The 15,054-nt window shown below is 53.3% G+C and overlaps 3 protein-coding genes across 6 annotated transcripts; 2 read left to right on the top strand and 1 right to left on the bottom strand.

Moving 5' to 3' along the window:
* The first annotated feature begins 535 nt into the window (after positions 1-535).
* RPS2 (ribosomal protein S2) lies at positions 536-3,847 on the top strand. The gene is made up of 7 exons (XM_080556867.1): positions 536-910; positions 1,088-1,177; positions 1,604-1,711; positions 2,274-2,447; positions 2,527-2,686; positions 3,169-3,260; positions 3,724-3,847. Exons 1-7 carry the CDS (start codon positions 755-757, stop codon positions 3,802-3,804), a joined length of 861 nt encoding a protein of 286 aa, XP_080412993.1. The 5' UTR covers positions 536-754; the 3' UTR covers positions 3,805-3,847.
* A 431-nt stretch (positions 3,848-4,278) lies between these two features.
* NDUFB10 (NADH:ubiquinone oxidoreductase subunit B10) lies at positions 4,279-5,892 on the bottom strand (the record flags this gene model as incomplete). The annotated part of the gene is made up of 4 exons (XM_080556868.1): positions 4,279-4,496; positions 4,870-5,009; positions 5,364-5,502; positions 5,745-5,892. 4 exons carry the CDS (start codon positions 5,890-5,892, stop codon positions 4,399-4,401), a joined length of 525 nt encoding a protein of 174 aa, XP_080412994.1. The 3' UTR covers positions 4,279-4,398.
* RPL3L (ribosomal protein L3 like) lies at positions 5,877-14,786 on the top strand. 4 transcript variants are annotated; one of them, XM_080556863.1, is made up of 10 exons: positions 5,877-5,999; positions 7,596-7,788; positions 8,392-8,560; positions 9,445-9,580; positions 10,573-10,759; positions 11,278-11,438; positions 11,701-11,802; positions 12,442-12,537; positions 13,044-13,163; positions 14,670-14,786. In XM_080556863.1, the coding sequence occupies exons 1-10, from the start codon at positions 5,982-5,984 to the stop codon at positions 14,724-14,726; spliced, it is 1,239 nt and encodes a 412-aa protein (XP_080412989.1). In that variant the 5' UTR covers positions 5,877-5,981; the 3' UTR covers positions 14,727-14,786. The 4 variants fall into 4 exon arrangements, with proteins under 4 accessions (XP_080412989.1, XP_080412990.1, XP_080412991.1 ...); XM_080556864.1 differs by lacking the exon at positions 5,877-5,999 and adding an exon at positions 6,042-6,726; XM_080556865.1 differs by lacking the exon at positions 5,877-5,999 and adding an exon at positions 6,044-6,983.
* Positions 14,787-15,054: the final 268 nt, after the last annotated feature.

The following is a 15,054-nucleotide window of genomic DNA, read 5'->3' as shown; positions in this document are numbered from 1 at the left end:
GCGGTTCTCGTAGCGCTGCTTGTAGGAACATGGGTTTCACTCCCCACACATCATCGCCGTGGGCAATAAGCTTAATGCTCCCCATGCTGTCGGCACAGTTACCTCACCAGGGCCACAGGAGAGCGGAGGTGACTTTCAGACCGTGCCAGGCGCCCCCAGACCCAGGCGCACCCTCCCGGCCCCTCACCGATAAACCCCACCACGGCCACCCAGCACCAACACGAACGTAACAACCCCAGCCCACACTTAAAACCTCCAGAAGCCCAAAAACAAAAGAAGCAAGACAGAACCCCACCGCTCGCTCCACGCACAAAACCTCCCACCCCCCTCACCTCTCCCCTCATACTGAGCGCCCCTTCCACGTGCGCGCCTTTTATACCACGCGCTCCCGGCGCATGCGCACGGCCGCCTGCGGCCCGTCCCCCCCCGCCCCCGGCGGCGCGTCCAGCATTCAGCGCGCGGGGCCGGCGGGGCGGGAGGAGCTCTCGCGAGACCTGGCTGGGTATAAATAGCGGGCGGCGCCGCATCGCGGCCTTCTACTCTGAGATCACGTAAGGCAGCTGTTATGGTGGCGGGGCGGCCTGGCGGCGGGGTGGCGTCCGCTCCATCCGCCGCCATCGGGGCCGCTGCTGGCTTGGGGGCAGCCGTACCTGGCCGATCGGGTGCCGGCCGCGCCCCGTCGCCTCGCCGCGCCGCTGTTTCTCCTGGGGCGGGGGTGCTGGGGCTGAGATGCCTCTCTCTTATGTTGTAGCAAATGGCGGACGACGCCGGTGCTGCGGGAGGGCCAGGAGCCGCCCGAGGGGGCTTCCGCGGAGGCTTCGGGACCGGGCTGCGGGGCCGAGGGCGCGGCCGAGGGAGAGGCCGAGGCAGAGGCCGTGGAGCCCGCGGAGGCAAGGCGGAGGATAAGGAAGTAAGGCCGGGAAGGGGGCTGCGGGGGGCTGGCCCGGGGGCAATGGCAGGGCTGGAGTCTGCGGGCACGGCCCCCAGCCGGTGTGAGAGGACCCCCTGGTGTCCTCCTGAGGGATGGGGCACGGGGCGCTGGCTCCGGGGGCGGCTGGTGAGCTGGTGTTGTTGATTTCCTCCGTAGTGGATTCCTGTCACCAAACTTGGTCGCCTGGTCAAGGATATGAAGATCAAGTCTCTTGAGGAGATCTATCTCTTCTCGCTTCCCATCAAGGTAAGGCTTTGTGAATGCTGGTGAGCAGTAGAATCTTAATCTTGGCTCTGTAGTTCAGTTCAGGTTTATAAAGCTGTTAAGTGTGTTCTCATTTAAGGTGCAAATCACTAGACGTTGTAGACTGAATTTATTTATTGTGAGGAGTAGCAAGATCTGTGTTGCCTTTTGTATTGTGTGCAGGTGGTAGCACCCTAGTCAAATAATTCTGATAGCTGAAATTTTATTTTTCTATCACTAAACTATATTATTGGACTGCCTGGCAAGGTAGGATAAGCTAATACCCACAAAGCTTTGTGTATTTAAGTATTTATTGGCTAAATTGTGCTTATGTAGTTGACTTTAGCTTGTAGGAGCCTTGCTGGTTGCATTTAGGTCTGGTTGAAAAGTGTGGCTTTGTGTGATGGGTTAAACAATTGAATCTTGCAGGAGTCAGAGATCATTGATTTCTTCCTGGGGTCTTCTCTGAAAGACGAGGTTTTGAAGATCATGCCTGTCCAGAAACAGACTCGTGCTGGTCAGCGTACAAGGTTTAAGGTAACCTTTTCTGTTGTATTTTTTATCAAAAACTAGTTTTGGTTGTTGCTTTTTGGGTGTCCTATTGATAAATGAGTCTGGATCCTTTGATATTCTTCTGTAGTATGTAATATTATGTGACCACAAATTTTAAGGCTATATTAATTTTAAAACTATATTAATGTTTTTAAATGTTACATTGTGACAGCCCTAGCACAAAATGCAGTTGCACAACTGCTGTGATGTTGGGCTTCTGGGGGTTGTGGTAGATGAAGAGTTCTTCCCTCTGGACAGGGAATGCTCCTTGAAAGCTGCTGGGATTTTGATGACTCTGGCTGTAGCAGGAGTCTAAATCCCATTTTTTGTTTCTGATCTGTAGGACAAATTTTAAGGGGGAAAAATAGGCTTAAAATGTATGAACTTCTAAGTTTTGGGAGTTGTTTTAAAATGTGCGCATTTGCATGAGCTGTGACTTAACTGCTGAAGCACGCACCTGGGGTTGGCTTTGGTCAGACCCTGATGGATTGTGGTCTGAGAGAATGTTCCTGCACAGCCACCACTGACAACTTTTCTTCAACCGCAGGCTTTTGTCGCTATTGGAGACTACAATGGCCACGTTGGTCTTGGCGTGAAATGTTCTAAAGAAGTTGCCACTGCTATTCGTGGGGCCATCATTTTGGCTAAATTATCCATCGTACCGGTACGACGAGGCTATTGGGGGAACAAGATTGGCAAGCCCCACACTGTGCCTTGCAAGGTAAGAACAACTCGTGTGTCGTCTCAGTGCTGCGTGCTGTGCTGTGCGTCGTGAGTTGTAACTGGGTGTGTTTGCGTAGGTTACTGGTCGGTGTGGATCTGTCCTGGTGCGGCTGATCCCAGCCCCCCGTGGCACAGGAATCGTGTCTGCCCCTGTTCCCAAGAAGCTGCTGATGATGGCTGGTATTGATGACTGTTATACCTCTGCCAGGGGCTGTACCGCCACACTGGGCAACTTCGGTAAGTGCTAGGCTGCTGCTTTATGGGTTAGATGTGTACGTATTGCCATTTTTCTGTTGCTGACAAAAATAATTTCTGTAGTATTTTTTAAGCCTGTTGAATCAAAAGCCTCTAGCATTCCTGTGCTTCTAGCATTCAAGCAGGAATGCAGCCTTCTGCTGGTGCTTCCTGTAATGCAGGCTACTTGTTTATTCTTGCTGTAGCTGATCCTGTAGTTCTACGAAGTTAATTATAAAATGCTATGTGCATTGTTGTAAAAAAAAAAAAAAAAAATCTCCCAATCTGCGCGGTTGCACTTGGTTGAAGTAGTGTAATTGTCGTAAATGGAGAGAGAAAGAAACTTGAATTTGGAATGTATAACAGAGGGACTCTGTTATGGTCTCCCTGTTCCTTCTGAAATTCTACACTTTTGGAGCTGCATAGGTGGGTGCAGGGGAGCAGTTTGCCCTAACTGATGTGCGCTGTTTGCCTTCTGTCAATAGCCAAAGCCACCTTTGATGCCATCTCCAAGACCTACAGTTACCTGACTCCTGACCTCTGGAAAGAGACTGTGTTCACCAAGTCTCCTTACCAGGTAAGAGTACAGAATTTCTGCGGGCCAGGCACTGGAATGTGTTGCCCAGATCAGAGTCCATTGCTTGGAGATACCAGAACTTGACGGGATGTGGTCCTGGGCAGCCTGCTCTAGTTGACCCTGCTTGATGGGGGGTTCGAGTAGATAATTTCCAGAGCCTAAGTCCATTCCAGCCTCAGCAATTCTGTGAACCAGCCTTATGCAACTGTACCTCTGAGCCTCCTGCTGCTAACTGCAGTTACCAGCCCCGTAGTGGAGGCGCAGTCCCTCTCTTCCCTGACTTGTTCTCCCACCTGAAATCCCCAGGCGGCAGGACCTCAGCCTGAGGTGTTACTCAGCACTTCAAAAATGAGCTGTATCTGAACACCCCCTCCTGCCCAATGCAAACACCTCGTTGAAAAGGGATGCAGTATTGAAGATGCTGTGATGATGGTTTACAAAAATTAACTTTTTTTTTTTGCAGGAGTTCACTGATCATCTGGCGAAGACCCACACCAGAGTCTCAGTGCAGAGAACCCAGGCAGCTGCTGTGGCAACTACTTAAGTGGTTTTTGTACAAGACAATAAAATGATCAGTGGACAAGAAATTGATTGGTTTGATTGAATGCTTGGTGCGTTGGGCATGCGGATTAAATTTATGCTGGGGATTTGAGTAGGCTTAAGTCTGTGGACTGGAATCGAAACATCTGTTGAATGAAATTGAATGTTACATTACACTAATCCTTGTTAATCATGTATTAATCCTAAATAGGGTCTAGAACCAGCTCTGAAGATGAAGGAATGTAACAGGCCTTTATACTGTCCTACAGCACAATTTTCACTTTGAAGGAGGTCCCTACGAGGGCTGGGTAGAGCAGAAGTGTGTTGCTTTGTGGCAGCAGGGGAGGGGTCTGGCAGGGAAATGTTGGGTAACAGCTGGGGTGCCCACAGCCAGGGGCTGACCTCCTGAGTGTGGCAGCAACCAATTAAGAGATGAATGCAGACCTGGAAATAGCTTTGCAAGGAATGAGACTAGTTGTAGGGCACATGTCTGGGTTGTACATTTATTGTAGAGGTCACAATAGCATCACAGTTCAAAGACGCAACACAGTATTCGATGAGCACCAAGGAGGAGGTGCTAACCATTCTGTACCCAGAGCTAAGATGCGTTTGCTTGTGCCTTCCTCTCCTCAATCATCCTGTGCTTCTGCTTCATCAGGCATGTCCTGGCATTCCCATGGACACCGAGATCACCATCTAGAAAGAAAGATAATCAAGTGAAGGTCTGAAGAGTGTTCCTCACCTGTAAGGAACTAAGTAAGCTCCATGTGAACGTCTGGCACTTGAGCATCAGGGCAGTGAAAGCTGCAGTGCAGAGGCAGATGCACACAGACCTGATGGCTTTGGCAGCAGCAGGAGTGGCAAACTACTCTGTGCTGTGCTTATTTAATGTCACTGCCCAGGCCTAGTGGCTCCAGCACAGCTAAGCAGCAAGCCCAGCTCTGCAGCATTTACCAAGAGGGAATTTTTATCACAAAGATAAGATTCCAAGCATGAATCTTGGTTCTGAGCCTTTCCCCGCAGTGTCACAGCCCTGCAGCAGGTGTGCACGGGCTGGTGCCATACTCACATCTGTCCTGGTAGGCCTTGGTGACCTGTGCGAGCTGCTCAATCTCTTTGGCACAGTTCTGGAACTGGTTTGGACCTTCCCTCTGCTTGCATGCACCGAGCCTTTCCCGGACTATCTCCACAATTTGCTGGTCCACCATCCTGTGCAGGAGATGAGTATGAATGCAACCACAGCCAAATGATCACAAGAGCTGAAGAAAGGTGTGATGATACCAGGTGGAAGTTCAGCTCTGGGATTTTAGTGTCCTGCATTGCCTCTGCGGGAGGACATCTGATGCCACCCTGCCCAGCCTAAGCAAGGTGCAGGGGACAGCAGAACTATGAACGCCAATGTTCTGTAAGAAGGCGGGTGTGATTTAAGTGTATTAGGAAAACATTCAATGCCCCAAAATCCACTAAAATGGATTTTGGGTGAGTGAATTCCAGCCACCCACTGCAGTCCCTGGGGTTGCCAGAGCACTGTGGCTGCCCAGCAGAGGCACCCCAGTGCCGTACCTGTCCCTCCTCCACTGCGCTTCAGCCTCGAAGAAGCAGAGGTGGTCGCCCTCCATGCACTCGCTCAGGTCGGGCACGCGGGGAAACTTCTGGTGGTAGTAGTAGAATTTGTTCTTGGCCTGCCGGCTCTCGATCCACTCTGCAACGGCAGGGGTCAGGCACCCCGTCCCAGCGTGTCCCCGTGTCTGTCTGCCCGTGTGTCCGTCCCCGTGCAGCCGTCCCAACGCCCGTGCCGTGCCCTTGCCGGTGCCCCTCCCCCGTGTCGCGGCACCTCCGGTGCCCCCCGCCGCCCCCCTCCATCCCTGCCCCGTGCCCCCGGCCCTTTGCCCCCGGCTCCCTCAGCCCCGTCCCCGCTCCCGGGGCGGCCCGGCCCGGCCGTACCGCGCACGAAGGTAACGGGCGCGTCGACGACATAGCTGAAGAAGGCCTGGAAGAAGGTGACCGGGTTGGGCACCGCCGTGGTCCTGTCCGCCACGGGCGTGCGGGGCGACGGCTCCGTGTACACGTCGCGGTCCCGGCCCTCCGCCATGGTGCCGCGGGCGGCGGGGACGCGCACAAAATGGCGGCGCCCTACACAGCGCCGGCGGACGGCGGCGGTCGGAGGGCGCCGCTCTGCGCATGCTCCGCCCGAGCCCGGTGCGTGCTGGGAGTTGTAGTCTCGGCGGGGTTCGGGCGGGTGGGCGTGCTGCTGAAATGGCGGCTTGTTGTGGGGGGGTTTTAGCCGGCTGGGGCAGCTCGGCTGGGATGGGAGGTGGTCCTGTCTCTCCGCTGGGCGTCTTCGTGCCGGGCCTGGGGCCGCAGCCCTCAGCCTGGAGGGGCTGGGTTCACACTGTCAGCGGTGCTTGATGCTGTGAGCATCCTTGGTGCTGTGGCACCGGCTGCCTGCTCCACCCCGAGCCTGCCACATGCAGTGTTGGCTTCACCCCTTCTCCAGGCAGAATCACCAAGTCTTTATTGTCTACGCTGATGCATTTATTATTATTATTATTATTTTTCATCTGTCCCTATCCAAGAGCAGCCTGCTCAATGCACCAAATCTGGCTACTGGCTGTGCCCCGAGGGAGCTTTCCCAGCTTTGACTGAGTTGTGTCGTGGCTGGGAACCATTGTGATCGATTCCATTCACGTTCAAGTTGTTTAGGAGGGCGAGCGGTAAACTGAGACACCAGCAATTGACCTTTACCACATCCCAACTGTTAGAGTCAAACCTGCCAGCTTTGCTGAGTATGAAATGAATATAGCACCGAATGAAGCTAGTGGCTAAATTTGTGTCTTCAGACTGATAAACATCCCAAGTATTAGGCAGGGGAGGCACTTAGCGATAGCCTCTTCCTGCTGCTGACTTGGGCTGAAGACATCCCATGGTTTGTAAAGCTCGGCACGGCTACCTTTGGGATTGCATGGAGAGGGACAGCGAACAGGGCTGGGTTATTGGTTAAGTTAGCACAGCTGAAGTGGGGCTGGACCCAGCGTAACTCCACTTGGGCTGGAAAATAAGCTTGGTGGAAAGTGCAGCCAGGTGCTGGAACTGGGCTCAGCAAGAAGGGAGCTGCAGCAGGCTAAGATCTAACTCCTCAGTGCTTGGAGTGACCCCCTAGCTTCCTGCCTTGATGCCAGTGCTGTAAGAATTTGTCCATGTCTCTCTGAAGTGCTGTTGCTTTTCTCTGTCTGGCACAACATGACCTTGGGATTGGGGTTTATGTATTTAGCTCTTCTAATTTGGTTTTCAAGGTAAATATTTAACCTGTGCATGTTATTGCTGATTCCTTTGGGCATCCTTTCTGGTTTCTTTGGATTGTTGGTTGTGCCTGTTTGGTGCCATTTGCCTTGATGACACAAAGCATTGAACGTGTCCCTGTGAATTGTGAGCAGGCCCTTTTGGTGCTTCTGAATATACAATTAATAATTATAATTAACGTCACAGTAGAGAAGACCTATTAAAGAATGTACTTCTTGAAAGTCCTCAAGCAGAAAGGGGAGGTGAAGTTCTCAGTTAGTTTGCATCGTTTGTCCAGAATCTTACTGATTTCTTTGATGCACGTGCTGGAAGCTTAAAGAGAAGCCCATGCTACTGCAAGTTATTTTTCTCAGGTTGGAAAGAAGGAAAAGCCCCAAATCCTTCCAGTGCTCACTTATGTTAAAGGGGGGGTTTTCCATTGTTCTTTGGGCTTGGTTCCTTTGATGTCTTCCAGGGCAGAGTGAGGCTGATCGTCTTTGTTCTTCCTCTCCGCAGTCCCACCGCAAGTTCTCTGCTCCCAGGCATGGCCACCTGGGCTTCCTCCCCCACAAGAGAAGCCGCCGCCACCGAGGGAAGGTGAAGACATGGCCTAAGGATGATCCCAGCAAACCGGTCCACCTGACAGCTTTCCTGGGCTACAAGGCTGGCATGACGCATACCCTGCGGGAGGTGCACAGGCCCGGGCTCAGTAAGGCTTGGCTGAAGGAGGGGGGTCACATCCAGGAGGAAAGGGCATGGGCTTGTTGGTGGAAAGGCTGCTCATGGAAACAGGTGGCAGAGCACATAGCTTGTAGCCTATCTCCTGTAATGCTGTCCAGATCTTTGATGGCCAAAGGCCATAAAGGAGGTTCTGGGGAAGTCGCCACGCTAGTATGGTGGCTGGCGGTTTGTAGGACCCTGCTGGCAGAAGGACCCTGCAGACTAATTACCTGACAGACCCTGGGCACTGTGGAGCACCTTGATGGGGAGGTTTATAATGTTACTTTGTGGTATGCCCCTGGGATGGGAGCCAAACTTCAGGGCATCCAGCGTACTGCTCCCTCCGACCTGGAGAAGATGTTAAAAGTGTGCTGGGCCGTAGGATCTAACCCAGTGGGTGCCTGGTGGTTGAACCTGTGTGGCCCTCCTGGGGGGGGCTTGTGGTGCTGGGAGACTGGAAGGGCTGAGGCTGGCCACGAGACTAGAGCGTGATCTTGCCCTCAGCATATTCCTTGCTGAGTGGGCCACAGGGACAGGCCACGGATGGCTCCCAGGTGATGATCTGATTCCATTTCCCTTTGCTATCCCGCAGAGGTCTCCAAGAGGGAGGAGGTGGAGGCCGTGACCATCATTGAGACCCCCCCGATGGTGGTGGTGGGAGTCGTGGGATATGTAGAAACACCAAAGGGCTTGAGGAATTTCAAGACTGTTTTTGCTGAGCACATCAGCGATGAGTGCAGACGGCGTTTCTACAAGAACTGGTATGTGCCTCCCTGGCTGCGGTGGGTCACTGGGGTCCCCTGCACATGGGGAGTCCCTTGCAGGCCTTTCCCCCAGGCTCTCCGTGGTGCCTAGCCATTGCAGACAGCTCAGCTACCGGCAGCTGGCTCTGGGGTGGAGTGAAACAACTATTCAGTCATGCACAGAGATACTGCAAACAGCTTGATGCTAGGAATCGGCATATGCATATGTAAATTTATTTTAGTAGTTGAACTATGTTAGCACTCTCCATGATATCATACGCAGTGTGTGCTGCAGGTCCGTTTCTCTTTGTGTAGGTTGGAACCATCTACTCCCCATTAAACTGGAATGTTTGAGCTTAGGTACCAAGCGAAGGGAGTAAAAACAGATTTTTCAGGGGGAATATCGATGCAGAATGTGACCCCTGTCCCTTGTAAACAGCAACACCGCAAATCCCACACTGGCAGAGAGGAAAATGGAAACACAAATTTCATAACCATAGGAATCGTGTCTCCTGCAAAAGCGCCTGTTGGCCGTCAGATCCACCCACCACATGCCTCCGATCCCTGGTGGAGGCTGTTCTCCTTTCTCCACTAAGCTCCGATTTTGCGCTTGTATTTTGATGGCACTGAGCCAGTCAGTGGGAGACAACTGGATTCTTCATGCAGAAGGGTCTGAATTACCAGCCCTTTTTGCAGCTCTTTATTTGCTTTCCTCTTCCCACCTCGGAGCCCCTTCTCATGGGGCAGGCGGCCAGGTATGGTGCAGGTACCCGCAGGTACCTGGTGCCTCCAGGAAGGTGCCTGGCGAGGTGATCTGTCCCTGTGCTGTTCTGTCTGCAGGGCACGGTGAAGAAATGCTTCACTGTTCAGCTCTTGATAGCTATTAAACACTTCTGTCGTAGGCACAAGAGCAAGAAGAAGGCTTTCACCAAGTACTGCAAAAAATGGCAGGATGAGGATGGCAAAAAGCAGCTGGAGAAGGATTTTACAGCTATGAAAAAATACTGCAAGGTCATTCGTGTCATTGTGCACACGCAGGTCAGAGCCTTACCCAGGGCAGTGGGCGAGGGGGCCTCGGGGTCTTCCTCAGAGCGTGGTTAGGGGCTGGGAGCCTGGAGCATGGGGGTGTCCTGGTGGGGTCACAGGAGACTGAGCAGGCACAGGCTGGTCAAGGGATGTGGGACGGAGCATGCAGGCGGTGGGGGGTGCTGGCTGACCTTTCCAGCTACCTCCTGACACCAGCCCCGTCCGTGTGAGCCAGGCTCAGCACAGCTCCCTGCCCAGAGATCAACGCAGGGTGAGCCCTGTGTCAGCAGTGGACCTCAGGCCTCATGATCAACTCAAATTAGCAACTGGTGTCAAGTGCTGGGGAAAAAAATAACCCACTGGCAGACACAGTTTTGCCAGATGCAGATTGCTGGATACACAGGGCCCATTTTCATACTGATCCCTGGAGTTAACAACTGCATCGGAGCCTGAGGCAGAGCTAAGCTGGCTTCATTTCTCTTGTGGCTGGTGCAGCCTTCAGAGCAAGTCCCACTGTGGGAATTTGGTGGAGGCTTTGCACAGGGAACTGGGACTGGGAGGGAGCGAGGGCACCTTGTGGCTGAAACTAGAAGTAATCGCTCAGTTTGGAAGCGGAGAGGGAGCATGACCAAAGGAGACGGACTGACTGTGGCTTGTAGTGCAGAGCTGCATCCTGGCACGATGTTCAGCCCCAGATGTGTTCTGGTGATGGGCACCTGCGGGGCATTTGCCATGAGGGTGAGCTGGGGCTGGCTGGCCCCTGGACTAGCTGGCAAGAACGGGAGCAATTTAGCTCAAGAACAAGGTATGGCCTCCAAAAGATCCCAGATACCTGGGCTTGCAGACCCAGGTCCCTGACTGTCATAAAAGAGGTGGACAGTGTGGTGGGGAGCTGATCCCTGCTCACCCCCTGCACCTCTCACAGGTGGTGGGTGTTGCAGCCCTGCACGCGTGCTCACAGGGTGAGGGGCAGCATTTTGCCCTCATGCACTGTTTTAACACAGATGAAGCTGCTCCCCCTGCGGCAGAAGAAGGCCCATGTGATGGAGATCCAGCTGAATGGTGGGACAGTGGCTGACAAGGTCGACTGGGTCCGTGAGAGGCTGGAGAAGCAGGTCTCCGTGCACAGCGTCTTCAGCCAGAATGAGATGATTGATGTCATTGGCGTGACCAAGGGGCATGGGATGAAAGGTACGGACTAGGGGGACCCTTGTCGGGGGCTTGGCTCTGTCCTTCTCAGCTGATGCTGCCCATAAGGGAATGTTGGGGGCAGCGGAGTGTGAGCCACGCTGAGAATCCACCAACTTTTTGCAGAATTTGTAGCAAAGAGCCTCTTTACCTCAGCCATCATGTGCAGAGCTTGGTGTCCTTTACGTCATGTCGGTCATGCTGTCTGCCATGCCCAGAGCCCTCCCAGGAGGCTCAGGGGTGTCGCAGGGATGTGAAGGCATCGCACTTCTCACCAGCCCCACGTGTGCAGAGATGTGGGTGTTTGTGTGTGTGTGGATGTGCTCCACAGGAACATATCACAGTGATCAGATTCATGGGAAGTGAGAACAGTTCCATGCTCTGGGCACTCACTGTGGTGACAGCTCTTGGTCTCCTTCCAACGCGGTGTCTTCTGAGAACCTCAGAAGGATGAAGAGGCTCTCTCCCCCCCTCGCATCTCCCCCCAGTGCTCAGACGCCAGCCCTAAATCTCAATTGCAGGGGTGACGAGCCGATGGCACTCCAAGAAGCTCCCCAGGAAGACACACAAGGGCTTGCGTAAAGTTGCCTGCATCGGAGCCTGGCACCCAGCCCGGGTCGGCTACTCCATTGCTCGTGCTGGCCAGAAGGGCTACCACCACCGCACGGAGCTCAACAAGAAGGTATGGCCCAGCACCACTGCACCTTCCTGCCTTCCTCCCGTGCTGTCTCCATCCTTTGCACAGTGGCCTCGGTTCCCTCAAGCTCCTCTGATGTTTCCATAGAGATCTGCAGGGCTGTCATTCCGCGCGTCTCTGCAGGTGCTTGTTTCCTGCTCAAGAGGCACATCACAGGGGGACACATCTCAGTGACAAGCATGTTGTTCCTGCCATGTACGTCAGTGTGGGGCCAGGAAAGTCACCGTCTCCATTTCCTTTCTTTTAGATTTACCGCATTGGCCATGGGATCCATGTGGAAGATGGCAAAGTGGTGAAGAACAATGCCTCAACGAACTACGATGTCACAGAAAAGACCATTACACCTCTGGTAAGGGGTGACAGAGCCGTGGTGGCCTGATGTTACCCCACGGCAAGTGGCCCTGGCTGCAGCAATCTGGGCCCGGGAAGTAATTCTTTGACTGGACACAGCTGCATAGGGAATTATTTGAATTCCACTGAAGGAAATGCAGTAATTCCCTTTCTCTTGTTCTGGACATGGAGAACTATCTCTATGAGCATTTTTTAGGCCCATCATTTCACTTCCAGCTGATACCCTGGGCAGGAACTGAGACCATTGTTTAAAAAAAAAAAAAGTACAAATGACATTTAAAAAACATATTCAACGGAGAGATGTTTGTTACTTGGTTAAAAAAAATCCCCTTAAAAAAATCCCTTTTACATGTAAAATCTGCTAACTCTGGAGTCTGTCCAGCTCTGCTCTCTCTTTACCCACATCCTCCAGCAGGGTTCCTGCTTCCCCAGCTCTTACTGGGTGCTGCTTGGCTGGGATCATGCAGTCAGTGTGGCTCTGGTGATGCTGGGCAGGTGTCCTGAAGGGTGCAGAGCGTCGTTAGCCGGAAGGACCGTCGGTCACTACCCTCTGCTTCCCTAGAAAATGTCACCAGTTTGTCGCGCCTGCTCCCACCCAGCTCTGCTGCCTGCCAACCCTCTCTGCCTCTCCCCACAGGGCGGCTTTCCCCACTATGGGGAGGTCAACAACGACTTCCTCATGGTGAAGGGCTGCGTCGTGGGCACCAAGAAGCGTGTGCTCACCCTCCGGAAGGTGAGAGCGCAGCTGGTGCTGGGGAGGGACTGGCCGTAGCTCTCCGCTAACAGATTCAGCACAGGGAGAACGCCGCTGCCCCAGGTGCTGGCAGGGAGATCGGTCAGGTCCTGATGCTGGGGAGCAGCGGGCATGTGGCACACGAGCATGGTGCTCGGTGAGAGCATTTGCAGCTAGGCTGATAGTGGCAGTGTGCAGGCAAGTGTAGATGTGCTCTCTCTCGAGACAGAACCTGCGAGCCTTTGAGGTGGTGGGCCTGTGGGTGAAAACCTTGACCATGAGCAGATTGTGAGGAAATGAAAGAGCAGGATCATTTCAGAGCTGCCCTACAAGCCAAGGCATAACCTGCCAGCTGGGCACCAGGGTGTTCCTCTGAGAAAGCAGATTTTCGTGGAGATAGTTATCTAATGGATGCACCTAGGATATTTCAACCCTGCTTCTGTCAGAACAGATATCCAGATTTTCTGTAAATGTAAGCCTGACACGTTGTGACTTCTCCCTTTCAGTCCCTTCTGGTGCATACCAGCCGGCGGGCTCAGGAAGCCATTGAACTCAAATTCATTGATACCACGTCCAAGTTTGGCCACGGCTGCTTCCAGACAGCTCAGGAGAAGCGGGCTTTCATGGTGAGTTACGCTTCGCACCGGGCCATGCTGCAGCTGGGGCTAAAGCGACCGATTGAGTCCAGCCAAGCATCTGCTTCTAGATATAACAGCAGCCAAATGAGTGATCAGGACCATCTCGCATAAAAGACAGGCATGAATTCAACTCACACAGCAGATACTATGCTAAGGAAGAACACGATGGTCGTGTGAGTGATCCAAGACAAGGCAGCTAGCAAATAATACACCACCATATGGCCAAACAGCTTCCATTCACCACGGGATGTTTTAAACAAGCAGTTACCTTGGCAGGCACCGTGTTGGACATATGGTCCCTTTCACCCGTAATTGTGCACTTCTTTGATTTGTTTGGAATGATTTATAACTTTAATGCTCTTAAGAGGAAAAGGTTGGGTCAAATTCAGCCACAAACTTGTGATTTTTCTGTCAGGAAGCTCCCAAAAAGGCCAAGCAGTATATTTTTCTCAAATCCAGGGCAGAAAAAAAAATCATCTAAATAAATCCAAAACAAATGGAGCTTCTTGAATAGTTCTGCAGCCTACACCAGGCTGGTTCCTAAGTCTGAGTGTGAAATGGAGGAAGTGCTTGGTGAGCTGGGCCTTCAGCTAGCAGCAAGGAACGCAACTGCCCGCATTCCCTGCCTGCCAGCCAGAAATCCCCTGTGAAACTAGCTAAGCCTCCTTAGCCCCCGGAAGGGGGATTGGTTATGCAGTGTCTTTGCAGGGCTCTTTTAGAGGTTAAGCCGTTTTCCTTCAGCTCAGCGTCAGGAGCTTGTTCTGCAGCGAGAGCGACGTGCGTGTCCTGCTTGTCTGCTGCTCTAAGTCCTGAGTAACCGTGGCGGGGGCCTTAGGGACGGGCCATGGCTTTACCTGCTTGTGGAGGCTTTATTTGCCGTTTTCTCCATGGGGTGAGAGGTTCCCCCACATACAACGTGCTAAAACTTCTCATTAGGCTAGAAGTATTTTGCCACGGAAGTAATTCTTGCGGCCCGTTCCCTCGGACTTGCTTGGTCCAAGACAACCCCATTTCCTAGCCGGCAGAAACTCCTCAGGCTCGCTGAGCTGGCTGATGAGTCTCTGTGCCTCTGGTCGCGGGAGGCCTCGCCTCGTCCAGGGCTCGTACAGCAGCCGGGGAGCTGCTCCCCATGGGGGGCTCCTGGCAGCGTTCGCCAGCACGATTACTGCTCCCCCCGGCATGCCTCGGGTGCAGGCCGGCCTGGCTCAGAGGTCGGTCGCTGCTGCTCTCTGGCAATGTCTGCTCCTGATAAACAAACCCTTTGTGCAAGGGCCCTGATGTTCTGCTCCTGATGCCTGCGTGGCTAGGGAGGCCCCAGGGCTTGCTGGTGAATGGCAGCGCAGGGCTACCAGATGGGGAGCAGGGACCAGGGCAGCCTTGTGAAGCAGAAAGGGGCCAGAGCTGCAGTTCTGCTCCACACAGCTCACACGCAGCCTTGAAAGCCATCTTTGTGTGTCACTAACAGCGAGACCTCTCCTTTCTGCTCTCTTGTAGGGCCCTCAGAAGAAACACCTGGTGAAAGGGAAGCCAGGTGTGCAAGAAGAGTTGTAAGGGCTGCGATACACAAGGCTTCCTAATCGGGCACCTTCAATAAAGGGGTTTCAAACCGTGCCTGTTGCCTGTCTTCCTTCTGGAGGAGTGTCCCGCCTGTGTTCGGTGCCACCTGTGCGCAGCAGCGTGTCCTCGAGGCACCTCGCAGCTGGGGATGGGGCAGGTAACGCTCGGGACAGGCCCGTATGGAGGGGATTAACTGGGACAGCCAAGTGTCTGCTCTGTCCTGCGGATCCTCCCTTTTTGAATGATTTTTTTTCACTGCCTGTGAAAAAAAAAATCATTCTGCCAATCTGCCATCTTCACCTGAACCACGGTGAAGGGCTCT

This window comes from Anser brachyrhynchus (assembly GCF_964034855.1).
Source record: "Anser brachyrhynchus genome assembly, chromosome: 15".
Classification (NCBI taxonomy): domain Eukaryota; kingdom Metazoa; phylum Chordata; class Aves; order Anseriformes; family Anatidae; genus Anser; species Anser brachyrhynchus.
This window is presented reverse-complemented; position numbering and strand designations above follow the sequence as displayed.

Excerpts from the sequence above, each read along its gene's own strand:
- RPS2 (XM_080556867.1), top strand. The coding sequence starts at position 755 with ATGGCGGACGACGCCGGTGCTGCGGGAGGGCCAGGAGCCGCCCGAGGG. Across the intron at positions 2,448-2,526 it reads CCCACACTGTGCCTTGCAAG|GTTACTGGTCGGTGTGGATC; the intron begins GTAAGAACAACT and ends GTGTTTGCGTAG. Across the intron at positions 3,261-3,723 it reads TCACCAAGTCTCCTTACCAG|GAGTTCACTGATCATCTGGC; the intron begins GTAAGAGTACAG and ends TTTTTTTTGCAG.
- RPL3L (XM_080556863.1), top strand. Across the intron at positions 11,803-12,441 it reads AAAAGACCATTACACCTCTG|GGCGGCTTTCCCCACTATGG; the intron begins GTAAGGGGTGAC and ends CTCTCCCCACAG. Across the intron at positions 13,164-14,669 it reads AGGAGAAGCGGGCTTTCATG|GGCCCTCAGAAGAAACACCT; the intron begins GTGAGTTACGCT and ends GCTCTCTTGTAG.